General features: G+C 41.8%; 1 protein-coding gene across 2 annotated transcripts in view; it reads right to left on the bottom strand.

The window, feature by feature from the left end:
• The window catches only part of pdzd2 (PDZ domain containing 2), a 391205-nt gene that overhangs the window by 14717 nt on the left and 349322 nt on the right, over positions 1-27166 (bottom strand). For both annotated transcript variants that reach the window (XM_055632782.1, XM_055632787.1), the window contains 5 exons: positions 24260-24416; positions 21232-22049; positions 20765-20909; positions 10043-13766; positions 8339-8456 (listed from right to left, as the gene is read on the bottom strand). In XM_055632782.1, the coding sequence (XP_055488757.1) occupies positions 8339-8456; positions 10043-13766; positions 20765-20909; positions 21232-22049; positions 24260-24416 (4962 nt within the window). The remainder of the gene's footprint in view (positions 1-8338; positions 8457-10042; positions 13767-20764; positions 20910-21231; positions 22050-24259; positions 24417-27166) is intronic.

Below are 27166 nucleotides of genomic sequence, written 5' to 3'. Positions count from 1 at the left end.
CCTTTTTCATTCCCATTCTGATCTCTCTCTCCTGGGTCTCCTCCATTGCCAGAGTGAGGCCACTAGAGGAACAGCACCTCATATTCAGCTTCAATTCAATTCAATTCAATTCAATTCAATTCAATTCAATTCAAAGCACTTTATTCGTCCCTGAGGGGCAATTTAAAAAGGCGCATTACAGTAGCTTTTTAAAAAGGGACACAATCAACAAACATAAGCAGCACGCATACTGCACACTGCTTATGTTTGTTGATTGTGTCCCTTTTTTAGTTTGGTTAGCATATAATCCAATGGTAGACACAAAATGCTGGAGCAACTCAGCGGGACAGGCAGCATCTCTGGAGAGAAGGAATGGGATGCTGCCTCACCTTTTCCATCATGGTCTGGTTTGGCTCAGCCACCAAGAACGACATCCGGTGGCTGCAGCATATCATCCGATCAGCTGAGAAGGTTGTTGGCTGCAACCTACCCTGCATTGATGAACTGTACACTGCAAGGGCCAGGAAGAGAGCGGGTAAGATCATCTCTGACCCCTATCACCCTGGCCACAAACTCTTTGAAGCACTTCCTTCTGGAAGGCGACTCCGGATTGTCAAAGCCAACACAGCCAGACATAAAATCAGCTTTTTTTACACAAGCAGTAGCTCTACTCAACAGCCAAAAGTCTGTAGCCTTCTTGTGCTCTGGTATTTTATTTCATTCTTCACATGTTTAAATTATAATGTTTTATTTTTAATTGTCTACTGTATATCGTGTTGTTACTTGCGAGCAAAGCACCAAGGCAAATTCCTTGTATGTATACATACTTAGCTAATAACATTTATTAAATTCAATTCAATTCAGTCCAGAGATGCTGCCTGTCCCGTTGAGTTACTCCAGCATTTTGTGTCTACCTTCGATTTAAACCAGCATCTGCAGTTCCTTCTTACACATATAATCCAATGGTATGAACATTGAATTCTCCAATTTTAGGTTACACTCTTCTCCTTTCTCCTCCCCCCACCCCTCTCTTCCCTGTGCCCACTGGATACACCCCCATATCACTTTCCTCCTTTCCTTTCCACCTATATCACTTCCGCTGGCTTTACATTTCACTCCTCTTTATTTCTTATCTTGCATCCTTTTATCTCTTTTCACCTCGAGCCTTTGTTCATCCAAATGCCAATCTAAACCCCTCTTCACTTGCTTCAAGCTATGACATGCCAGGCCTTGTCCCGTCTCCGCCTATTTTCCATCTTTCTTTGCCGTACTACAATCAATCTGAAGCAAGGTCCCGACTTGAAACATCAACTATCCACCTACACCAGAGATGCTGCCTGACTCGCTGAGTTACTCCAGAACCTGGTGTGGTTTTTGTAATGAGTTCTTACTTCTGAGTGCTGCCTGACCTGTTGAGCATTTCCACTACTTTTGGATTTTATAACCCATATTCCATGTTCCCTCTGTCTCATTTCTTTAACCACTTATCTGAATTATTCTTAAATGATGATCTGGCCCGGTGAATGAACAACTCCACCACAGTAACGAACCAAGTCTGATTAAACTCACTCATTCTATCCTTGACCAAGGTAATTGACTGCTCCTTGTCCATGCACGTTTCTCTACAGCCTTCGACACAGGAGCCCACCTCATTCCCTTCCAAAGATCCTCTTAACATTATCCCAACCTTTTTCGTCCCATTTACACCTGGCAACTTCAAGGGGTTGTCCCACTTGGGCAACCTAATTGGCGAGTTTAGAAGAGTTTGAAAAAATGACATGTTGAAGACCTCCTGCGACTATGTAGAAGACCTCCTTCAACTATGTTGAAGACTAGCTACGACTAACTTCGGGAAAATTGGACATCGAATAGTGGAGAGTGAAGCCGACCTCCTTCTATCTCCTTCGACCTCCCTTCGATATGAAGACTATCTACGACTACCCTCGCACTACCTTCGACTACCCTCGATTACTAACTAACATGCCGACCTACTACGACTAAACCTACGAGTAAAACAAATTTCGATATTTTCCATGGCGACCATTTTTTACTCGCGGGCATTTTTTAACATATTGAAAAAAACACTGTGACCGAGCTGAGACCTCGAGTACGCGGAGACTACTCTCGAGCATGAAGGAGAGCTACGAAGACCTCCTATGACCTCGAGTCGACCATGCTGCGAGTATGAGTCGAGGGCAAACTCGCCAGAACTCGCGGATTAGGTCGCCCAAGTGGGACAGGCCCTTCAATAGCACATAACAATGTTATTTCACTTATTTATGAACAACTAATGATGACCAGATAATGATATACCACAACCAAACACAGTTAGTCAATGAGAATAAATATGTACAAATCGAGAATCAACAAATTTACCCCTTGGGTAGGTGAAATCTACCCCTAGGGGGGGTAAATTTACCCCAGGTTGGGAACCCTTGATCTAGTTGGAGCGCACTTTATGTGTTTGGTTCCATTCTTATTAGAGGAAGTCACAAAGGTCATCAGTAATAGCTTCTCTTCCCACATGCGGAAGATTCTCCTAGAGTCTGTAAAGAGCAATACCTCGTCTCTTCCCATTTCTCAACTCTATGTTGCCCCTAGGCAACACTGTGAATGGCAGTACGCTGATGACACCCAGCTCTACCTCATCACAACCTCTCCTGAATCCTCGACACTCCCTCACTGTCAGACTGTTTACCCAACCTCTGACGTTGAAAGTGTATTGTGCAATCTCCCAGAATGAAAGGGCAGGAATCTCCTCCAGCTAAATAGCAGGAAAAACAGTGACAACACCCAGTCTTTAACAAAATTCCATTGCCAAGAACTGCCGCTATTTTCCATGCTGGTACCTGCAACTAAAGGAGACTGTTGGTATTATATCAGTCTATTTCGTTCTACATAACAGCAAATGACCAAACATATGTCTTAACTCCACTGCTGTGAAAACTCTCAGTGTCAGTTTAGTTTATTGTCACATGTACCGAGGTACAGTGAAAAGCCTTTTGTTGCATGCTAACCAGTCAGCAGAAAGACATGATTACAATCAATCCATTTACAGTGCATAGATACATGATAAGGGAATAACGTTTAGTACAATGTAAAGCCAGCAAAGTCCGATCAAGGATAGTCCGAGAGACATCAAAGAGGTCCATCTGTAACTTCTCATCTGTCCCTTTGCTAGGTCCAGATCTAATTATTAATTATCCAAATACATTACTTGCTGAATTCCTTTATTCTACTCTCCAACCTGGAGTCATTCAAAGTCTTCCTGCCTGTTTCCTAATCTGCATTGAGACCCTTCCATCATCACCCAAGTGTTTGGTTTCAGTTAACCAATACCTCAACTTGAAAACCCTCATAATTAAAAAAAAAAAAAATGACAATAGTTTCACCCTTCATCTCCTTCAGCATATTTTAGTATAAAAAAATATGCATTCCTCCAATTTTGCACATCCTTGAATGAAATTACTCTACCATTAATAGTTATATCAAGGTCCTACGCTCTGATATTCTGTCACAAAATCTCTCCACCTCCCTTTACATTGCATCAGAAAACCTACCCGTTGTTTACACATATCTTTGCAAGGGGGCTGGAAACTCACCACCTACTCGTTCCATTCCACCCACCATCTCTCTCTCTCTCTCTCTCTCTCTCTCTCTCTCTCTCTCTCTCTCGCTTTGTGTTTCACTTCTCTCCTTCGTTCCTTATCCAGCAACATTTCAACCATTTCACTTCTGGACTTTGTTACTATTGCACCCATCTGCCAATCACCCTTTCCATATCCACATCTCACTTCCCAGTTTTCCCCCGCCCCTTTATCTCACTTTTATTTTACTAGATTTTCCCCCTCTACTCTATCAGTAGGAAAAGGGATCCTGATCTGAAATGTCAACTGTCCATTTCCTCCCACAGATGCTGCCTGGCATGCTGAGTTCCTCCAGCACTTTGTCTTTTGCTCAATCTTTGTTCAATTTGTCATTTGATAACACTCCCGCAAACCATCCCTGGAAACCTTTTGCTACATTAAAGAAACTATATATGGGGAAATTGCTACTGTGATAAAGCATCCCACAGACTCCAGCCTGCGCAATTTGAAGTGTCTTGCGCTTTCTTTCACAAATGTATCATCCCCTCTCCCATATCAACTTCTGTTTGTCAGCTATAAAAACCTGGATGCAACATAATTTCCTCAAACTCAACAGCGATAAGACAGAATTCCTCCTCATAGGCTCCAAAGCCACACTCAGCAAAATCAATAACCCCACTATCACCATCGACGGACCACTGTCTCCCCATCTCCCCAGGCCCGCAACCTTGGCGTGATCTTTGATTCCACCCTCTCCCTTGAGCCTCACATCTGCCATGTCATTAAAACCTCCTTCTTTCATCTCCGCAACATCGCCAAACTCTGACCCTCTCTCACACCTCCCACTGCTGAAAGACTCATCCATGCCTTCATCTCCTCCCGACTGGACTATTGCAACTCACTTCTCCTTGGCATCAGTTCCACCTACATCAACCGACTCCAACTGGTCCAGAACGCAGCCGCCCGACTCATCACCCACACCAAATCCTGGCATCACATCACTCCAGTCCTCAAACAACTTCACTGGCTTCCCATCTCCCACCGGATCACCTACAAAATCCTGATCCTCACCTACAAAGCCCTCCACCATCTGGCCCCCCCATATCTCACTGACCTCCTCTCCCCCTACCAACCCTAACGGTCCCTCAGATCCACATCAGCCGGTCTCCTCTCCATCCACAAGTCCAACCTCCGCAGTTTTGGGGACAGAGCCTTCTCCAGGGCAGCTCCCAGGCTCTGGAACTCCCTCCCCCAACTGATCCGCAATTCCGTGTCCCTCACCATCTTCCAGTCCCGCCTCAAGACCCATCTCTTCACCTCTGCCTATCCTTAGCCCCACGTGCCTCCCTTTTCATCTGTGCTTGAATTGCCTCATACTGTGTTTTGTATTGAATTCTGTATTTACTTTGTGTACTAGTCATGTCTCTACTATTTATTTCATTCCCCTTACATGTTTTTCCTCTACCTGCTAAATTTTTGTAAGGTGGCCTTGAGACTCTTGAAAGGCCCCCATAAATAAAATTCATTATTATTATCCTCTGCAAAATCACTCAACTGCTACAAATAACTTGCCCCAGAAATTAGTCTGAAGAAGGGTTTTGGTCCGAAACTTTGCCTATTCCCTTCGCTCCATAGATGCTGCTGCACCCGCTGAGTTTCTCCAGCGTTTTTGTGTACCTTCGGTTTTCCAGCATCTGCAGTTCCTTCTTAAACACCAGAAATTAGATCATTTGGTGTCCATTTCCCATTGTTGCCAGGGTAGACTACAATGCTTTTAATTAGCTGCCTGGGGTGCCTGAAAGCAGCAACATTCAATGTATGAAGCTAAAGAAGCATTGCTGCCAACTGTTGCCACATTTCATTTTGGACTAATTATCCATGGAGGTTTACTCCAGCCTACAATCCAACAACTACTGCATCGGCTGAATGCACACACTTCTTGAGCAGAACCCTGCGAGACACTATCCATTTCCAACTATCTAAAATATATTATAATGTTTCAAACCAGTATTTAGGTCCTTCCTTCATTCTCCTTAATCTTGCTTCATAATTTCCTATGGGCCTTCCTGATAAAGGTTCCCTTTAAGCTACTGTAACCCACATCACCTCATTTTTAATGATCATTCTTGGATCTAAGCGTAACTGCAAAAAACTATTTATATGATTTCATTCCCTACAATATTTAGCTGAAGAAAATGCTGAAAATTAACTTGAATCCTGTGTTACAGGGTAAAGTTTAACAGTGAAAGATTAATCCATCTGCTGAGTTAATCACAACAAACTTGGCAAATTTCATTCCTAGTGCAGAAAATATTAATAAGAAGGACTGACATCAGTGAACGTTTCTCGCATGGATTCTTGCATGACTGGACTGCCATCTGTATATGTGAGCAGACAAGTTTAAATATGTGATTCGCAGCAATTCCAAGTTTCCACTCAGTAACATGAATTCTGTTGGCAATCTGCCTGCACCAAATGCAGGTAATCAAAGTTGTGCCTTGATACAATACTTCAGCTGGAAGTAGCATTTCCACACCTTGTACAAGTGTACAAGGCCTCATCATGAGGGTACTACTCATTATGCAGTGGATGGGAAATAGGGTGCACGGTTTTACTATGGCACGATCATTCTACTTAATGTGTAGGAAGGAATTGCAGATCCTGGTTTAAACCAAAGATAGACACAAAAAGTTGGAGCAACTCAGCGGGTCAGACAGCATCTCTGGAGAAAAGGAAAAGGTGACGTTTCGGTTCAAGCCCCTTATTTCACTTTTCAGAGATTCCGTCTGATCTTCTGAGTTACTCCAGCTTTTTGTGTTTATCTTTCATTCTACTTAAATGTCAGTTCTTAATGTCAATAATTTTCAGAAAATCTGAACCGTGGTTAATCAAGCAATAATCATGGGAATCTGTATTGTGTAATTCCATTCGCATAGTTGATACAATCAAAAACAAAGTAAGTCAATCGAGTCAAACACAGATCTGTGATCACCATGATCTGGGCTTCACTCCAGTTAAAATGCACTTTAAATACAATTCCTTTGTAATAATCTTTTGCAAAGAGTTATTTGCATCAATTCAGTCCAAGTCTCAGTGCATTTGTGCCCCAAAGCAAAGAACTAGGTTGCTGATGTGCTGCTGTTGTTGAGTCTACCACCAGGACTCTAAAGTGTTACAGATATGCTATGGCATTCCGTTCTTTATCCGCTGGGCTGAATTAATCTTTAGCCAGACAATATCTTAGAAGTTAACTTGATTACACAGTAGGAATAGTTGTGAGACTGACTGAAGTTTAAACTACCTACTGAACTATTGCTACATAAACGTAACACAGTCAGAGGCCAGATATCAACTTTGCTGCACGAAGGGAATGTGTACCGTTGACATGATATTGAGGGATGGGGCCAGGCCATTGTCAGGGGGGACAGAATGAACTTCACTCAGTGGTGTGTTACAATACAACAGAAGTGATCTCAAGTTTGAATAAAAACAAATACTCTAGGAAACTTACATTGTTGCTCTGCATAAAACTGTCAGATAGCAAGAACTGACCCGATCCGAAGCATCACCTATCCGTGTTATCCAGGGATGCTGCCTGACTTACTGAGTTACTCCAGCGCTTTGCGTCTTTTCTTTTGTAAACCAGCATCTGCAGTTCCTTGTTTCTACATTTTGATCCAAATGCTGATGTACAATATATATTCTAATGGACAGTGGAATATTTATGGTGCAGAAACATGCAAAATGGTTCCATTATCTGCATTCCAAAGCTTTGGTTGAAACAACAATGCCAATCCAGAGACAGTCTTCAAGTGCAAGTGCAAGTGCACCCTGATGTACATCTTGCTCTGTATATTTCAAAGCAATAATTCACGACTTGGTAGATAGATTAAGCATAAAGGAAGTCCGCAAGTTATGAAAGAGTTCCATTCCTGAGAACTGTTTGTAACTCAAACTGTTTGTGTCAGAAGTGAACATAAAACAGTGCAAGGGAGAGGATCACAGAAACAGCTGTGACGGAGAGCAAGCAGGCAAGGGAATAGTGTTCCCCAGTCGGCTTCACTGACTCGGTAAGTGAGCCAAATAGTCTGCTCAGCACTCCCAGCTCTGCTGGGCTCAACCCAGCCCCTGATTACTGTTGGAGTAACTCAACGGGACAGGCAGCATCTCTGGATAGAAGGAATGGGTGCCGTTTCAGGATGAGACCCTTCTTCAGACTCGAGCCGAAACGTGATCCATTCCTTCTATCCAAAGATGCTGCCTGTCCCGCTGAGTTACCCCAGCATTTGTTGTCTATCTTCGGTTTAAACCAGCATCCGCAGTTCCTTCCTACAACCTTGGTTGCTGTTGTTCAGAGTTGGGGAATGGGTGTGGAGAGGGAAGGAATGTGGAAATGCCTCATTCCCACCCAGCAGTCCGCAGCAGCTGGATATTCCGTCCTTGCCGGTCGGTCTCTCCAATGCTCGTCTATATGCCCAGAAGTTGGACATTCGTAACTTGGGGAAGACCTGTATCTAGATGCAAGGAACTGCAGATGCCGGTTTACACAGGACACAACGTTCTGGAGTAACTCAGCGGGTCAGGCAGAATCTATGGACAACATGGATAGGTGATGTTTCGAGTCCAGCCCTGAAACGTCACCTATCCATGTTCTCCAGAGATGTTGCTTAACCTGCTGAGGATATACATCTATTACAAAACGACAGAAATAAACTGAAAGCTGCAACGTTTGCCTCAAGCCCCTACGTTTAGCAATTTGTATAGCTGCTCACCTCAGCTGCAGTCTCAGCTTCCTGCAGTATTTTTGTGATGTCAGCTTTAGCCATTAGTAAGGACAAAACCACCTGTGCTTTTTGTTTCTCCAGGATGGAACGAGATAAATCTTCAAGGCTGAAAAACACAGTTTGAAGGATTAAGTATGCCATTAATCAGTTACATTACAAAACTGCCCAAGAATATAATGCTTTCACACAGAGGTATCTTATCCTAACGAGAAAACGGGGAATTACAGACCAGTTAGTCTAACATCGGTAGTGGGGAAACTGCTAGAGTCAGTTATTAAAGATGGCATAGCAGCACATTTGGAAAGTGGTTAAATCATTGGACAAAGTCAGCATGGATTTACAAAAGGTAAATCATGTCTGACGAATCTTATAGAATTTTTTGAGGATGTAACTAGTAGCGTGGATAGGGGAGAACCAGTGGATGTGGTGTATCAATAATTTGGATGAAAATGTACAAAGCATGATTAATACGTTGGCAGATAACATTAAAGTTGGTGGTATTACAGATTGTCAAGATGGTTATCAAAAATTACAGCAGAATCTTGATCAGCAAGCAGGCTGAGGAATGGCTAATGGAGTTTAATGCAGATAAGCGTGATGTGTTGCACTTTGGGAAGTCAAACCAGGGCAGGACCGTCACAATGAATGGTGGGGCTCTGGGCAGTGTTGGAGAGCAGAGGAATCCAGGAATGCGGGTACACACTTTCCTGAAAGTGGCATCACAGATAGATAGGATGGTCAAGAAAGCTTCTGGAACATTAGCCTTCATCCTACAGGGTACAGAGTATAGAAGTTGGGGCATTATATTACACTTGTGCAAGATGTTGGTGGGGGTGCATTTGGAGTATTGTGTTCAGTTTTGTTCACCCTGCGAAAAGAAAGATGTCTGGAAAGAGTGCCGCAAAGATTCAAGGACTGGAAGGCATCGTTTTAAGATGAGAGCGGTAAGGTTTAAAAGTGACCCAAAGGACAACTACTGCCAAATGAAGTAGTTGAAGCAGTTGATATAACATTTAAAATACCCGTGGACAGGTTTATAGATAGGCAAGGATCAGAGACTATAGGCCAAACGCAGGCAAATGAGACTAGCTTAGATGGCCATCTTGGCTGACATGGACTAGTTGGGCTGAAGGGTCTGTTTCCATGCTGTATTACTCTATGTCTAGTGAGTGAATCTAAATACTATTTTTAGAATTATTACACAATGCCAGAATTACTGATTTATAATTGGCAATGATAAGGTATGTTGTGCGAAAAAAAAGATGAATGCCAAGGTTTCCAAGACCAGTTCTGTTTTAACATGTTTATAACGGGTTTACCCAAAATGAAACAAGTCAAGGGAATTTGATCAACAGGCTCAGAAAACACAAGTTACTGGAGAATCTTGAAGTGTTATTTAGATAGTTTAAACATGTATTTCTGGACAGAAAATGCTGTAAATGCTCAGCGGGTGAGACAGCATCAATTTAAAGCAAAACAGAGTTAGTGTTAAAGGCCAGAGACCCTTCACCTGGCCAGATGAGTGTTTTCACCATTTTCTGTTCTTATTTCAAATTTCCAGAACCATCAGTTCTTTGATTTTCAATTGTCTTTCTAGACTCTTGTGTGTTCTTTACATTTAGAGATTAATGATAGATCACACGGCACTCTGAAATGAATGTAATTCTTCATACACAGCTGATAGTTACTAACCTGACAGACCAACTTTTCCCTTTATTTTCAGACAACTTCCTGCTGTCCGTCGATTCATCATCAGACCAAGAATCCAGAGTTCCAGTGCTACTTTTCCAGTTGCTCTTTGACCTTGAACTCGAAATTCCTGATCTGTAAATTTTCACTAAACCAGACCCATTAGTAGCACAAGAGGTTGCAGAGGAAATATTTGTGAGACTTTCAGCACTTGGACCAATAGAATTTCTTGGCTTAATCTCCAGTTCAGTTTTAAAGCTGTTGGTCATTGGATCAGTAGAATAATCACTGCACAGTTTGTCAAGGTCTGGCATGCTTAGAGCTCTAAGCTCCCGTAGTTTGGAGCGAGACAAAGAGTTTGGTCGGTGCTTGACCGATGACCTGCCTTTAGAATTGTTAATCTTGCATGCATTGACATCCTGCTCTTGAGACTTTTCATTGCTGGTGTCACATTCACTGGACTCTTTAAGCCCCTTGGCAATGCTCTCTGAACAGTTTGTTTCAAAGCTCTGTAAAGCGAAGGTCGATGGATCCTTTTCTAATTGCATCGATGTAAAGGCAACTTCAGAGGTACCTTCAGTATAAGAACTCAGACTGCGTCTCAGTACACGTGATGCATCAAAATCCCGACTCAGTGAAATGTTGGATGTCATTAAAGGGATGGCACTCCCCGATATTCGCCGTCCTATTGCTGGCTTACCATAGGAACATGCATTGCAATTAACACAGGATGAGGCAAATAAGTGTGCGTCTATTTTCCTGATAACAGGTTTGTCAAAGCTAGCCAGGCTTTCAAAAGATTTAATTCTCTGTTTAACAGAAAAAGAGCCACTCTCTGGTGGACAATTCAATTCATTGGTAAAACATCCCATAGTTGACTTGCCCTTGTCTCTTTGATAGGAAAAAAAATCAGTGCTGGAGTGCTTCTCTTCACTCAAACATTTCCTCAAGGGCCCAGTTACTTCAATTCTTGGTTGAATATTTTCTGGATGTTTAACCGTAGTGTGTAATTGCAAAGTCTCAAATGATTTTACCTGTCTATCCAGAAGTGGGGGTTGTTTATGAGCAGCTTTGATTGTATGGTCAAATGGACTTTTAACAACAGTTGTATCCCCACTATTCAGCCCTTCAGGTGTCTGCTCCAACATCATGGGAGGCTTTGGGGCTTTCTTTGGTTTCTGTGATTTATCCAACATTAAGGGGGATTTAGGCAACTTGTGATCTAAGAGTTCTGAAGAGGTAGCCACACTATTAACATCTTTCCTCTCCAGGGAAGGTGATGTTAGTTTTAATTCTATAAAGCTACGTTGCGTTGCCATGCTTTCCTGATCATCTTCTAAGTTAGTACACAAAGGGTGAACAGGAGAATCTTTCAAATGTTTTGGTCCTGTGGATATCAATTGCTCCCCTGATTTTCTGTCTTGTACTTGTTTATCGATTACTTTCTGTGCCCCTTGTGATAATTTCTCAGAGTTTTTATTGACCACGTTTTGCTTCTCACAATGCCTCAATTCAGTCACAGGTGTGACGTACATTTCAGTGGATCTTTCCTGGCTCGCTTGTACAATGTTCTCCTCATTTTCTGAATTTCCGGACTTCCCGAATGAATTGGGAGAACTTTTAACCCATGCATTTTTCTTGATAATATGGAGCGTTTCTTTAAGTGTTTTATCTTTTTGCTTCTGATCTAATGGAATCTGTAATTCAAGCTCTTTTTGGAATCTAGATTCTCCTGTCATTCCTTGTTTTTGCCTTTCATTGCTTAAGTCAGTTTTGGTGACATCAGATAACTTAGTTACATCTTTATTTTGCTGCCTTGTTTGGAGACCAGCGTCTGTTGCCAAGTGCATTAAAATCTGTTCTCCTGAAGAATATGCAGGGATTTTACTAATCACTATCTCTTGATTCATTTCAGGTAGATTTTTCTCACTCTGGTTATTTAAATCACATATTAATGAAGCTCTTTTAGTTAAGAGTGTTGACGCTAGCTGATCTATATCTGGTGACTTTTCAGGGCATTTCTGCATGGTCACTGAATTTGTGGATCCATCTGACGACTTTGATGCATTTTCACAGATTTCTGAATGAGATTTTATTTTACTTTTAATGCTGAGTCCTTTTAGTTTTGGTGCCGAATTGAACTTCTGGGCTTTGTCCTGAAGCTTAGCTCTGATATACATTTGAGATGGTGGTCCACTTTCACTCTGCCCCTTATATTTCATATTTTGGGTTGCTAAAGATTGTTTGGATAGATTAAGAGGATACCTTTGTGGCTGAGGACAACAATTTTTGGCAGTACTTGACAGCACTTGACTCTCCTTTTTGATAGAAGTTACAGATGAAGCTGCATCAACAGCATCCTGGTTACACTTATTTGTAGCAGATAGCCTGGGTTTGAGCACTGGATGCTGACACTGTAGGCTTGTACTGGGAATTTCTACGCTCTTCGTATGGTTCAAGGCATCCATGGAAGAGGACAAAGTATCGTCTGTTCTGCCCGATTTCAAAGAAGTTTGAAAATGTAGTCTAGACACAGAGAAGGCAGAATCAGTACGGTGGACTAACTTTTCAACAAAATCACGGGCAACTTCTTCAAAAGAATGGCCTTGTTTATGAGGATTATGATTCTTGGTTACATCTGTAGTTTGATTTATATTTTTTAACGGATATTGCTTGGAAGATGCATCTAACTCCTGAATTTCGATTTGTGCTTCATTTATATCATTGGTAGAAAGGTGGGCATTGCTTTCAAATTTGATCTGTTTGGAAGGCCCGGTGGAGACTGAAAATGGCAGTGATTTAGTGATCTCTGTAGGATTCTCACCAAAAGCACAAGTTAGTGCAGAAGCAGTTAAGGTCTCTCCATTTCTATAGGATGTTGAAGATAGGTATGTGTGTGCTTTTCCGACCACGGATATTGTTGCATTACTTTCTTCTGTTGCAATCTCATTTCGTGGCAAATCATTCTTATTAGGATTTGGCAAAGGAGGCACAGTTTTCCCTAAGGTGGTAGATTGATCGCTGGGTCGGTAGCAGATTTCAACCTCTTCAGTATCCGAATCTGCAACATTCAAGCTTTCACACTGACTGAAAACAACATCTCCAGGCAGAGCCTTTGCCATTTTATCATGAGATACATGAGGGCTGTCAGAAGATTCGGTCTCCGAATCAGAATCCACAGCAGCAGCATACATGGAGTGTTGCTCATTATTTTCTATGACATCTGTTGAACTTAATGATTTTCCCTCTCTCTCAGTACTTAGATTTCTGGAGTAGTTAGTCAGGCAGGTTTTGTTCACTGAAAATACTTTGCCTGTGTTGACTGAATTCAGAACAGAATAATCAAGAATATCCTGCTTGATGCTGTTTAAGGAATCACATTTACCACTGACATCATTTGTGCTGTTGGTAGTTTTTACTGAATTAGCAACTTTTACATCATGATCCATTTTTGAATTGGGAGACCATGATTTTGCAATTTCTTCCTCAGTGGAATTGAGATCATTGACAACGTCGTCAATGTCTGTGATTGGGATGTCACATTTGTTCTTGTTGTGGGGAGAAATCTCTGACTTCTCCTGCTTCTCAGTAGAATCCCCACCAAGTTCTGCCTGGGCCTCACGGCATCCTCTGGCATTTAAGTTGCTGTCATCCTCAGAGAGCTCAGGCTCGACCAAGTTCACATCTGTTGAGGTTGTTGAGATGATACGGGATAGTCTGTCCACAGCTGTGGGAAAGAAAAATGCTTTTAATAATATTGTCATTTTTCAAATCCAAAAAGAGGGTAGATAGAGAGGCGTAAATAGGACAAATAGTTGGAACTTCTCCCAGGAATGTAAATGTCAGAGACAGACGGCATAGCTTTATGGTGAGAGGCACAAAGTTTAAAGGAGATGTGGAGGACAAGTTAGTATTTAAACACAGAGGGTGGTGGGTACATGGAACGCACTGCTGAGGATGGCAGTGGAGGCAGATATGATACTGGCATTTAAGCAGCTTTTGGTTGACACATAGTTATACAGGGAATGGAGGGAAGTAGATGACATGCAGGCATACATTCATTTATCTTGGCAACATGTTTGACTATCTTGGTGAATATCTAAAGCTAAGAAACTGGCATAAACCTAAATATTGTTTCCACCACCAATGATAGTTTAACGTTTGGTGCAGACTTGTTGGGCCAAAGTGCCTGTTTCTTTGGTGTATGACTCCATGACTTACTAATGTTCTACAATAAAATGGGAATGGAAAATGAGTGAGATGCCTTTAACTTCCAGCATCTGCCAGCCAACACTCTCTCTTGCATCAGTTTATAGAATGCGTGTATGGATGGTGCATTTTACTGGTTTTATTACCACCATCTCAATCTCGAAAAATCTGCTGATTGGAGCAAATTGTTCCTGTATATTTGAGTAATTTTATCCTTTGTGCCCTGTGATGAAAAAGGTAGTAATATCTGTGGTTAGATGCTTCTTAATTTATTCATATGATCTTGATCACATTTAGTCAAGTCAAGTCAAGTCAAGTCAAGTTTATTTGTCACATACACATACGAGATGTGTAGTGAAATGAAAGTGGCAATGCTCGCGGAACAACAAAACAACCAAACAAATTATAAACACAATCATAACACACATATTATTTTACATAATAAATAATAGAAGGAAAAACGTTCTGTACAGTTAGTCCCTGGTGAGAAAGGCGTTTACAGTCCGAATTGCCTCTGGGAAGAAGAAACTTCTCAACCTCTTGCATGGCAACGGAGGCGTTTGCCTGACCGTAGCGGTGGAACAGTCTGTTGCAAAGAGGTCTCTCAGATTTTTTTGCTCTGGAGTTGCACCTCCTGTTGGTTCCTGCAGGGGGTGGGGTGAGTGAAGTTCCCATAGTGCTGGTAAACCAACTGCAGAGCTTTACAACAGAACCAGATGGTAATGTTCCCAAAGATGCTTTCCCACCGCCACTGCGTAGATACTGGGGGATCCTCGGCTCTGAATTTCCTCAATTGCAAGGTGGTAATTTGCCTTACTCACCAGTGCTGAGGCGTGTGATGACATGTCATATCCTCAGAGATTGGACTCCCAGATATTTAAAACAGTTCACCCTATCCACATGATAAGGTTTAAACTCAATGGAGTGACGTTCGGATGATGTGCCCTCCTAAAGTCCAATACTCCCAAGGCTGTTCTCCGAAGAGTGCTAGATCACCATCCCGGTAACTTTATCACCTCAGGCCCACCACCACCACAGTGTCAGCAAGCAAACTTATTGTCTACTGGTAATTCCCTCTGAACCCTGTTCAGAGCTTTCTCAGAGAGCACTGAGAATCAACTACATTTATGGGTGATGACTGAAAAGAACAGATTTTTCCCCCCTGGAGGGCACAACCAGCTGAGGCTTTACAACACCAAAAGTGTTACGAGTTTATTTATTGAAACTTTCACGGCCAAGATAGGGACTTTGAACAATACAGAACACTATTAACTTTAACCTATATACACCATAATCGTTTATATATTGAGTTCAAGCATTCTTCAACAGACCAAAAGTGTTACGAGTCGATTGAAACTTGAGATAGGGTATACAGAACTCACATGACTGTATATATTTGAGTTCAAGCATTCTTCAGGAAAGCATATATTTTCTTCAAATTATGCCATTAAAATCTGTTAAGTTTTATAATATGTTGCAAGGCCAAATGATTTAGGTAAAAATGCAGGTTTACTGTGAACAATGAACACAAGGACAAGTTTTAGTTACACACAGACAGTGCTAGGTGCCTGGAATGCGCTGCCGGGGGTGGTGGTAGAGGCAGATACAATAGTGGCATTGAAGAAGCTTTTAGGTAGACACACAGGTAGATTTACAGGGAAGGGGGTGATATGGATCACATGGAGGCATAAATTAAATTATCTTGGCATCATGTTTTGCACAGTTTTTGTCAATGCTGATTAGAGCTAGAGAGGAATATGTAACAAACACAAGCCATAGTTTGTGGCCAAGGGATGCTTATCCCAGCATTTGCAGGTTCTCCTCAAGTCACAGAAACTCCTGACTTGGAAACAGATCACTGTTCCTTTATAGAAAAGGGGTGTAAACTCTGGAACTCCCCACCCGCAAGCCTGTGGAAATGGGACTGGGATTCTATTCCTTGGAGTGCAGGATGATGAGGGGGTGATCTTATAGCATCTGTGGAGAGAAAGGAAGTTGACGTTTTGGATCAACGACCCTTCATCATCAGAATTGAAAAAAAATGAACTGAGAGTGAACTGGGTGGTTTGAATGGAGGGAATGCCTGTGGTGGGGTTCAGAATAAAGTTACGATAAAAATTACATTGAGATCCAGCAATTCAAGACAGAAAGAAAAAAAATAATGCTGTGTGTCAGGTCTTATCGTATTCCTTTGATACCTTACCACACCCAGGCCTTATCAGATAGAATAATAAATGTCAAGAGCAGTACATTAACGCAATTGGTAGAGCTGCTGCCTCACATCGTCAGAGTTCCGGGATCGATCCTGACCTCAGGTGCTGTCTATGTGGAGTTTGCACATTCCCCCTGTGACACGTGGGTTTCCTCCAGGTGCTCCTGTTTCTTCCCACATCCCAAAGACATGTAGGCTCGTAGATTAATTGGTATCTGTAAATTGCGCCTACTACTCCTTGCGAAAGGAGTGAATGAGAAAGTGGGATAACAGAACTAGTGTGAATGAGTGATCTTTGATCAGCGTGGATTTGGTGGGCCGAAGGGCCTGTTTTCATACTGTATCTTTCAACTAAACTACAGTCAACTTGGGCAAAACAATCCAGCAATAAAAATTCCAATGTAGTGTATATTTGGGTGGATCTTAGTTTTAATGACACAATTTAACCTGCTCTAATCAGACTTTCCCTTCCATCGCTGGGGGAAGCCACACCCAACTCACTGCCTGAGTTTCGTTAAGAAATAAGCAATGGTGATTTGTAAAAAGGGGTTTATTTTAATAAATGGCTTTTCAACTTTGAACATGCCAAAGAAGAGATTTCACAAGAGGGCATTTCTCAAAGTTTCTGAAATCTGGTATTAAAAACATCAATTGGCACATGTACCCCATTCAGTCCAAGGAGAGAAAATTGTCACCTCACAGACATGGCCTGACCTGCTGAATATATCCAGCATTTTCTGTTTTTGTTTCAGAATTCCAGATTTCTTGATTTTAAGAGAACATCGTTCTTTACCTCTCATGTGGTGTATATTTTGCATCAGAATAACAATAAACTGATAAAATAGAGTGCATTGCTGAAGTCTGTTGATTATGTAAAACTGCACTGCAGTTTAGGTGGTAGAGGGTAGAGGCGCTTGGGGGGGAGGGGATAAAGACAAGGCAATGAAGGGTTAAATGGAACATAAATTTGGAACATCTATTTAGTTAAAAAAAATGTAAAGATGGTGATCAATGAGGGTAGAGAAGTTGATGACTTGTCAAGTTTTGTCCAACCACTCTGCTCTCCCACTTTCTTTCCCCCCACCCATGCAATCTGTCTGAAAATGCCGCAAGGCATTGCCGCAAGGCTCGGTGCTGAGACCCCAGTTGTTTACAATATATATTAATGATTTAGACGGGGGGAATTAAACGTCACATCTCTAAGTTTGTGGATGACACAAAGCTGGATGGCAGTGTAAGCTGTGAGGAGGATGCTATGAGGCTGCAGGGTGACTTGGATAGGTTGGGTGAGTGAGCAGATGCATGGCAGATGCAGTATAATGTGGATAATGTGAGGTTATCCACTTTGGTGGCAAAAACAGGAAGGCAGATTATTATCTGAATGGTGTCAGATTAGGAAAAGGGAGGTGCAATGAGACTTTAGAGGATTGGACCGGGTAGAATGTTCCTGAAGTTGGGGGAGTCCAGAACCAGGGGGTCACAGTTTAAGAATAAGGGGTAGCCCATTTAGGACTGAGATGAGGAAACACTTTTCACCCAGAGAGTTGTGAATCTGTGGAATTCTCTGCCACAGTGGCAATGGAGGCCAATTCACTGGAAGTTTTCAAGAGAGAGTTAGATTTAGATCTTAGGGATAAGGGAATCAAGGGATATGGAGAAAAAGCTGGAACGAGGTACTAATTTTGGATGATCAGCCACGATTATATTGAATGGCAGTGCTGGCTCAAGGGGCCGAATGACATACTCCTGCACCTATTTTCTATGTTTCTTAAAGGGTCCCGACCCAAAATGTCACCTATCCACATTCCCCAGCAATGCTGCTGACCTACTGAGTAATTGTGGCCAGAGGTCTGTGGCCAGTGGAGTTCAGCAAAGATCTGTGCTGGGACCTCAGTTGTTTGTGATATATATTAATGACTTGCAATTAAATGTAGATGGGTTGGCTAGTAAGTTTGCAGATGCCGCTAACATTGATGGAGTTGCAGACTGTGAGGAAGGCTGTCAAAGTATGTAGCGGGATATAGATCACCTACAGAAATGGCAGATGGGGTTTAATCCAAGCAGGTAAGAGGTGTTGCACTTCGGGGGTTGAATATAAGGTGAATGAATACAATTAAGGGCAAGATTCTTAACGGCATTGATATACATTGGAACCTTAGGGTCCAAATATATAGGTCCCTGAAAGTGGCAACACAAGTAATTAGAATGGTAAAGAAGACATGTGGTGTGCTTACCTTCGTCAGTCGGTGCATTGAGTATAAGAGTCAGGAAGTTATATTGCAGCTTGATAGGACTTTGGCTAGGACGCATTTGGAGTATTGAGTGCAGTTCTGGTCACTCCATTACAGGAAGGATGTGGACAATTTGGAGAGGGTGCAGAGGAGGTTTACCAATGCTGCCTGGATTGGCGGGCATTAGCTATAAGGAGAGGTTGGACAAACTTAATTGTTTCTCTGAAACATCAGACATTACGGAGAGGACTGATAGAAGTATATACAATTGAGAGTTACAGCGAGGACACACAGTGAGAATCTTGGTCCCAGGTTGGAAATATTAAAGACTAGAATGTATTGATTAAGGTGGGAGGGGCAATGTTTAAGGAAGATTAACACTTTTGTTTTAAAACAGAGGGTGGTGGGTGCGTGGAAAGCATTGCTAGGGGGAGTATTGGAGGCAGTATGTTATTGGTGTTTAAGAGGTTTTTAAATAGGCATATGGATATGCAGGGAATAGCAGGATATGGATCACGTACAGGCCAAGGAGATTAGTTTAAGTTGACATGTTCAGTACAGACTGTGAGGACTGAAGGTCCTGTCCATGTGCGCACTGTTTTATGATCTATGAGTATTTTATTAATGGTGGTAGACTGGAAGGTGTTGGGATTCAGAGGAACACAGTGTCCTGGTACACAAATCACTCAAATTTACAGAGACACAAGGAACTGCAGATGCTGGAACGTACAGTAAAACACAAAGTGCTGGTGTAACTCAATGGGTCAGACTGCATCCCTGGAGGGGATGAATGAATGATGAATCTCTAGAACTCTCTGCCACAGAAGGTAGTTGATTCCAGTTCATTGGCTATATTTAAGAGGGAGTTGGATGTGGCCCTTGTGGCTAAAGGGATCAGGGGGTATGGAGAGAAGGCAGGTACAGGATACTGAGTTGGATGATCAGCCATGATCATATTGAATGGCGGTGCAGGCTCGAAGGGCCGAATGGCCTACTCCTGCACCTATTTTTTAGGTTTCTATGTTTCTATGAATGAATGAATACATTTATTGTCCAAGTATTCACATACAAGGAATTTGCCTTGGTGCTCCGCCCACAAGTGACAACATGACATACAGTGACAGTTAGGAATGATACATAAAACATTAAACATTAATAATAAAACATTATTGATTTAACATGTGAATTAAATAAAATACCTGAGCAAAAGGAGGCTACAGATTTTTGGTTATTGAGTAGAGCTATTACTCATGGAAAAAAGCTGTTTTTATGTCTGGCTCTGGCTGCTTTGACAATCCGGAGTTGCCATCCAGAGGGAAGTGATTCAAAGAGTTTGTGGCCAGGGTGAGAGGGGTCAGAGATGATCTTGCCCGCTCGCTTCCTGGCCCTTGCAGTGTACAGTTCATCAATGGAGGGAAGGTTGCAGCCAATAACCTTCTCATCTGATCGGACGATTTGCTGCGGCCTCCGGATGTCGTGCTCGGTGGCTGAGCCAAACCAGACCATGATGGAGAAGGTCAGTACAGACTCTACGAAGGCCGTGTAGAATTGGACCATCATTGCCTGTGGCAGATAGTGTTTCCTCAGCTGCCGCAGGAAGTACATCCTCTGTTGTGCCTTTTTGACTGTGGCGTCGATGGTAGCCCCCCACTTAAGGTCCTTGGAGATGATGGTTCTCAGGAACTGCGGTGTTGTTGATGGCGAGTGGGGTGAGGGGAGGGGTAGCTCTCCTAAAGTCTACTATCAATTCCACTGTCTTACGTGCATTGAGCTCCAGGTTGTTGCGACAGCACCAGGAAACCGGGCACACCCAAACTGGAGGAACAGCACCTTGTATTTCACAAGATGTTTTTCCACAGTAGTAATATTGTTGACAATAATCTACCAAACAGAACAACGGTATGGTAAAACTGCTGGCTACATTCAAAATACAATTGCAAAATGGTACAACATAATATCCTTCTTTTAATCAGTTTGATTTGTTTCTCATTTTTGAAAGTGGTATCCTAACATGTTTTTTTTTTAAAAAATCATAATTGCAAACTAATTTTATGGTGAAAAACCTGAACTTACCAGAAACTGCTTTCCGTACTTCCAGTGTGATGGCGTGTGGGAGGTCGTTCATAAGGCTGCAGGTCTCTTGGTAAGACATGTTACAGACCGGCAAACCATTAATCATCACAACTTCATCTCCAGGGACAAGTTTTCCTTTTGATTCCTACAAAAGTAACATCGCAGTTATAGAAGTGTTCACAGAAATTGTTCTTTACCCAAACAGCCAAAGTCCAGGTGTTAAATTGAAGAACAAGTACAGATGATTTGTTAAAAAAAAAAACCCAATGAAGTTCAAACTCGGTCATTAGCACGGTGAATCAAATACACCAAGATGAGGCTAAGATTTTGAATTGGCTCAGTTCCCTCTAAATTTATTGGCCATATAAAACCTTCTTTTGTGAAACAACAGCCTAGAAACCTTGAGTTCCGGGGGAGCAAACGGTTATGTTGTTAAACAATAATCAATGATGAACTTCAGCACTTACTCTCTCAGCAACTCCGCCCGGCTGTAAACCGTTTACCAGAATCCTCACTGGGGAAACTTTAATTTCCAAATCCAATCCAAACGATTCTGCCTCTTTGCGCAAGAGTTGTATAGTTTCTGTTTGGGAAAGTCCCGAGGCATCAGCACACCTTTTGCTGTGGGGCAGTGGCCTGGCCACGGGCTTGCTGGAGTGGGATTGATGCTCCTCGTTCTTCTGCCGCAGAACGTTGGCTGGGCATTCCACGCTCATCATGCTCTTCACTCTGGTGACGGCTTTGTGCTCCAGTTTGGGCGAACGCTTAGACTCCAGCTGGCCTTCCTTCACACCCAGGTTGCTGGAGTTCGTCTCAGTGGAGCTGGAAGATTCAAAGAATTTCAGTGGCATGAAGGGCGAGTCGACCATCTGCTCCATCGAGGAGCTGTCCTCGGATTCGAGCGAGCTGCCATAGAGTGACGTGGCACCTTCGCTGCTGATATTCCTCTGCAATTCGCCATCCTGGCTGTCATCGTCAACTTCAACGGACGAAGTGGCTATGATGATCTCGGAATCTTCCTTGGGTGTCCTTTGAGCTGGATCCCTGTGTGACTGTTGAAAGTGAATGCTTTCTGCAGCTTTCACAAAGTCCTCTTCATCACTAGTGTCCTCGTAGCAAATGACCCTCCTTTGCCGCAGCAGAGGGCTGCGGATTGAATTGGGACTCCCATTCAGGCTGGCCTGACGCGCAGCGTCCGCATGATTGCTGCGAGACACTGCAGCCTTCCCACCGCTGAGAGTGACCGAGGGATCCGCTGGGTTGGACACGTCCATTTCTTTCAGCACTGGAAATATATTTACAATTGTTCTGTTACTATCATTGAACAAAATACCCACAAGTTCTTCTCATGAACAGAACTAAAGACAAGCAAGGAAAATGCTCCACCCTCCTCAGCCCTTCAGTCCGCATGAGGCACCCACCCCATGGCTTAACTCCAACTTTCTGGGAACCTCCAGAGCTATATTGGCAGGAGATCAAGGAATGGTAGGGAAGTGTCGGAAATGATCCAGGTGTATTAGCAGGAAGCTGCTTTAATTATATTGACAGGCTCAGTCATTGCAGATACCGGATCTGCTCCGCCCTTGGATAGAAGTCGTACAACACTCAGGACAGCATTACAACAATCACATCTGTGTCTGGAAAATAAGCTTTCTCTGGGGCATCAATCGGGATATCTGGCCACATCTGCTTCACCCTTATTTTCTTTCTCTTTATCACAACTTTGAATAATGGCATCATGTCTTTGAACAACACAACATAAATCAGTCAATGTAAATGGTAGGGCCCTCGGTTCAATTGATGTACAGTGTAATCTTTGGGTGACAATAAAAGTAGATAAGGTGGTATCGAAGGCACATGGAATATTTGCCTTCATCGGTGAGGGCGCTGAGTATTAAAGCCGGGAGTTCATCTGACAACTGCATAAAATGTTGGTACATATGGAGCATTGCGTGCAATTCTGGTCACCGCATTACAGTAAAGATATGGAGGATATGGAAAGTGTTCAGAAGAGGTTCACCAAGGCTGTTGAGAATATTACCTCTAAGGAGGAGTTCGACAAACTTAGAGGCACAAGCAATTGCGGATGCTGGAATCTCTAGCAATAAAAGGGAAGCTGGAGGAACTCAGCACATCTGGAACAAACTTGGACTGTTTTCTCTGGAGTGTCAGAGGCTGAGGGACTGCCTAATAAAAGTATATAAGATGATCAGAGCATGGACAGAGTTTTGCCATTGTGGCAATGTCAAATACTAGATACTCTCATAGCTTTAAGATCAGAGGGAGATATTTTGAGAGATCTACAAGTAATGAGTTTGACATAGAGAATGATAAGAGCAAGGTACGTCATGATTTTTACATAGTAGAAACATAGAAAATAGGTGCAGGAGTAGGCCATTCGGCCCTTCGAGCCTGCACCGCCATTCAATATGATCATGGCTGATCATCCAACTCAATATCCTGTACCTGCCTTCTCTCCATACCTCCTGATGTCTTTAGCCACAAGGGCCACATCTAACTCCCTCTTAAATAGGACTCTAAATATAGCAGATATAATAGCAATGTTTAAGAGGCATGTAGACAGATGTATGAACCGACAGGAAATGGAGGGATTATAGACCAAGTCCAGGAAGATGAGCAGTTTAGATTTTCATTCATGGCCAGCACTGACACTGTGGGCGAAGATGCCTGTACCTGCACTGTTCTATGTTTCTACATTCTATGTAAGTGGCAACATTCTACCTGTTTCTTTCTCTTTTGTTCTTTGCTGTCTCATAAATTACATCCCCACAACTTCTCAACTCTCTGAAGGCAAATATAAAATTAGGAAAAATTATTTGACAATTTTTACCAAACGATTCACAGAATTTTTATAGCATAGGATGAGGCCTTTTGGTCCATCAATTCTATACCGGTTCCCTATAGGGCAACTCTAATAGTTCCGTGTCAACAGGAGAAATGAAAAGAAACCCTTTGAAACACAAAGTGATAGCCTTTGATTTTGTATTCATTTCATATTTCATAATGATGTAGAAAGAGAGCATTCAACCCATTAAATCTCTCAAGAGCATTCCCAGCAATCCCATTGTCCCACTTATTTCTCTGCAACATGTTCTTTTCCACTTGACCATCAACATCCCCTTGACTCTCCCCTCATGCACCTACTCTAGGGATAATTTACAGTGCAAATCCAAGCTTTTCACCACTACCCACAGCAACATATCGTCATCCAGTTAACATTTTAAATAAGATGAAATGTACTTGTTTTGAAAGTGCTAATATTAATATTACTGCTATACTAATATTAATAGCAGTAAAATTAAATATAAATAGCAGATGTGGGAATCATACATCAACCATTATTCATTAATATCTTCAATGGTCATTTCATGTTCATGATATTGGCAGTAGTTAGTTTAAAACATTTAAAGCAGGATACGGTTATCAGTTTCCATCATGGTATCAAGAAACAAACTGAGTTAGAGTATGTCAAACCTGAATTTGGAGAAGAACCATCCAAGGAATTGTTCATGTTTTTTTGCATCAGATGTTCATCAAAAACCATTTCCATTGTTTCGGAGAATGATGATTGTCCGGGTACATTGTGCGAAAAGTATTGGGAAAGTTCTGTTTCGGAACTCAGGGAGCCCTGCTGAAAGAGAATGGAACTAGATAGAATTTCACATGACAAAGGCAGACCATTCAGCTGTAACGGACTACGTCCATAATCCACACCCAGCAATAGATAATAGGTGTTTAAGAAGGAACTGCAGATGCTGGAAAATTGAAGGTACACAAAAAAGCTGGAAAAACTCAGCGGGTGCAGCAGCTTATATGGAGCGAAGGAAATAGGCAACGTTTCGGGCCGAAACCCTTCTTCAGACTGAGGAAGGGTTTCGGCCCGAAACGTTGCCTATTTCCTTCGCTCCATAGATGCTGCTGCACCCGCTGCGTTTCTCCAGCTTTTTTGTGTACAATAGATAATAGGTGCAGGAGTAGGCCATTCGGCCCTCCAAGCCAGCACTGCCATTCAATATGATCATTGCTGATCATCCACAATCCGTACTCCATTCCTGCCTTTTCGCCATATCCCCTGACTCTGCGATCTTTTAGAGCTCTATCTAACTGTCTCTTGAAAGCATCCAGAGAATTGGACTCCACTGCCTTCTGAGGCAGAGAATTCCACAGATTCACAACCCTCTGTGTGAAAAAGATTTTTCCTCATCTCCGTTCTAAATGACTTACTCCTTATTCTTAAACTGTGGCCCCTGGTTCTGGACTCCCTCAACATTGGGAACATGTTTCTTGCCTCTAGTGTGTCCAAACCCTTAATAAACGTATATGTTTCAATAAGATCCCCACTCATCCTTCTAAATTCCAGAGTATACAAGCCCAACCACTCCATTCTATCAACGTATGACAGTCCTGTCATCCCAGGAATTAACCTCGTGAACCTATGCTGCAATCCTTCAAATGCAAAAATGTCCTTCCTCAAATTTGGAGACCAAAACTGCACATAATACTCCAGGTGTGGTCTCATTAGGGCCCCGTACAACTGCAGAAGGACCTCGTTGTTCCTGTACTCAACTCCTCTTGTTATGAAGGACAACATGCCATGAAGAGGACCACTCCTCGTCATGTTTCAATTTATCCAATTAACACCACAGAAGTTTGAGTCTGGCATTAATTACCATGGGGCCAAGTAGGACCTGTAAGTTTAGATCATGATATAAAAACCCTTCTTCAGTTAACAGAAATTTTAACAAGAAAACTATTTTGAAAGGGCACGCAAAGACATGAAGCAACTATATCCCTTTTATCTTCTTTTTTATCTTCTCTCTCTTTTTATTGCACTTTTCCCACGATCTATTACTTTCACCACCTTATCTGACCTTTTTTTTCTCTCTTTTCGCTTCTACTTTTATATTATTCAATTTAAAAACAAGAAGTTGTACATGAAATGTATATTATTCTTGGTTTATACTACTGTGTATGACTTCTAATAAAAATATTATTTAAAAAATAAATAATAATAAATTAAAAAAAAGAAACCTATTTTTCCTTTTACCTTTTATTTATTGATATGGGACAACCACTGTGATGTTTCTGGAAAAGCAACTTGCCTGATTCCAAGTAGTTTATTTAATGGTACTGATGTGGTAAATAAGAGAGCCACATCTCAATTGCATTTTTGATTTGATTTAATCTTTTTTTCTAGTATTATACATTGTGGTAGGTGGCTATATATCTCATTATGTCTGTGACAATCAGTTATTCAATTAGTTCCAATCCCCTGCTTTTTCCCTCAGCCTTGCAGATTTTTCCTTTTTAAATATCTATCCAAATCCCTTGCAAAATTTACTGTTAAATATGTTCTGTCATCTACTCAGAATTTGCATTCCAGATCATAACAGATTTAAATGTAATAAAACTATTTTCTGGTGATTGGAGAAATTAGATATTTCAAAGTTCCAGAGTTCAGATCTTTGGAAACTATATTTTCCTTCTTCAAATGACTAATTTAATGAAGTAAAATATGCACAAGTACATATAACTGTGGTGATACATCTCTAGAACATTAGGTGTTCATGTAACAGTATAACATAGGACTCTCAACAAACAGCTATTTTGTTTACTTTTCACTGTTTCAAAGTTTGTTCTCATCTTTTGAAATGTGGTTTCACAGCGGTTGCCAAATGCACTAACAGATGATTTAACTGCGCTGAACACCAGTTACATTTTCCATGGGAACCGGTCGATATCTGGTTCCCCTGCCTGGTCAATAGGGATTTATTGCTACTCCACCATGATTTAAAATCCACTACATTATTTAGGACATTATCGAAAATGTTCTTCTTTCCCTTTTTTAAAACATCATCATAATAGTATTCATTTTCAGTCTACCTTAAATGAGTACAAGCGTGAGAAAGATTGATTATTAATAGGAAAGAGATAGTTTCTCAAGGCGCGCCCAACATTAGGGAGGAGTTTGTATTTCTAAAATAAATGGTCTATATTGTGATTTTCTGCAATTCATCTGCACATGTGTCAAGAAGTGAAAGTTGAGTGAAACATTGTGTTGATTTATTCATTCTTTTCCAACATGAATGCTAAGAGAGCAAATTTTATTCCATGTTTCAAAATCTCAGTAACCATATAACAATTACAGCACGGAAACAGGCCATCTCGGCCCTACAAGTCCATGCCGAACAAATTTGTTTTCCCCTTAGTCCCACCTGCCTGCACTCATACCATAAGCCTCCATTCCCTTCTCATCCATATGCCTATCCAATTTATTTTTAAATGATACCAATGAACCTGCCTCCACCACTTCCACTGGGAGCTCATTCCACACCGCCACCACTCTCTGCGTAAAGAAGTTCCCCCTCATATTACCCCTAA

Source organism: Leucoraja erinacea, chromosome 1 (genome assembly GCF_028641065.1).
Source record: "Leucoraja erinacea ecotype New England chromosome 1, Leri_hhj_1, whole genome shotgun sequence".
In the NCBI taxonomy this organism is placed as follows: Eukaryota; Metazoa; Chordata; class Chondrichthyes; order Rajiformes; family Rajidae; genus Leucoraja; species Leucoraja erinaceus.
The sequence above is the reverse complement of the archived record's forward strand: the minus strand, read 5'-3'. Positions and strand labels throughout refer to the sequence as shown.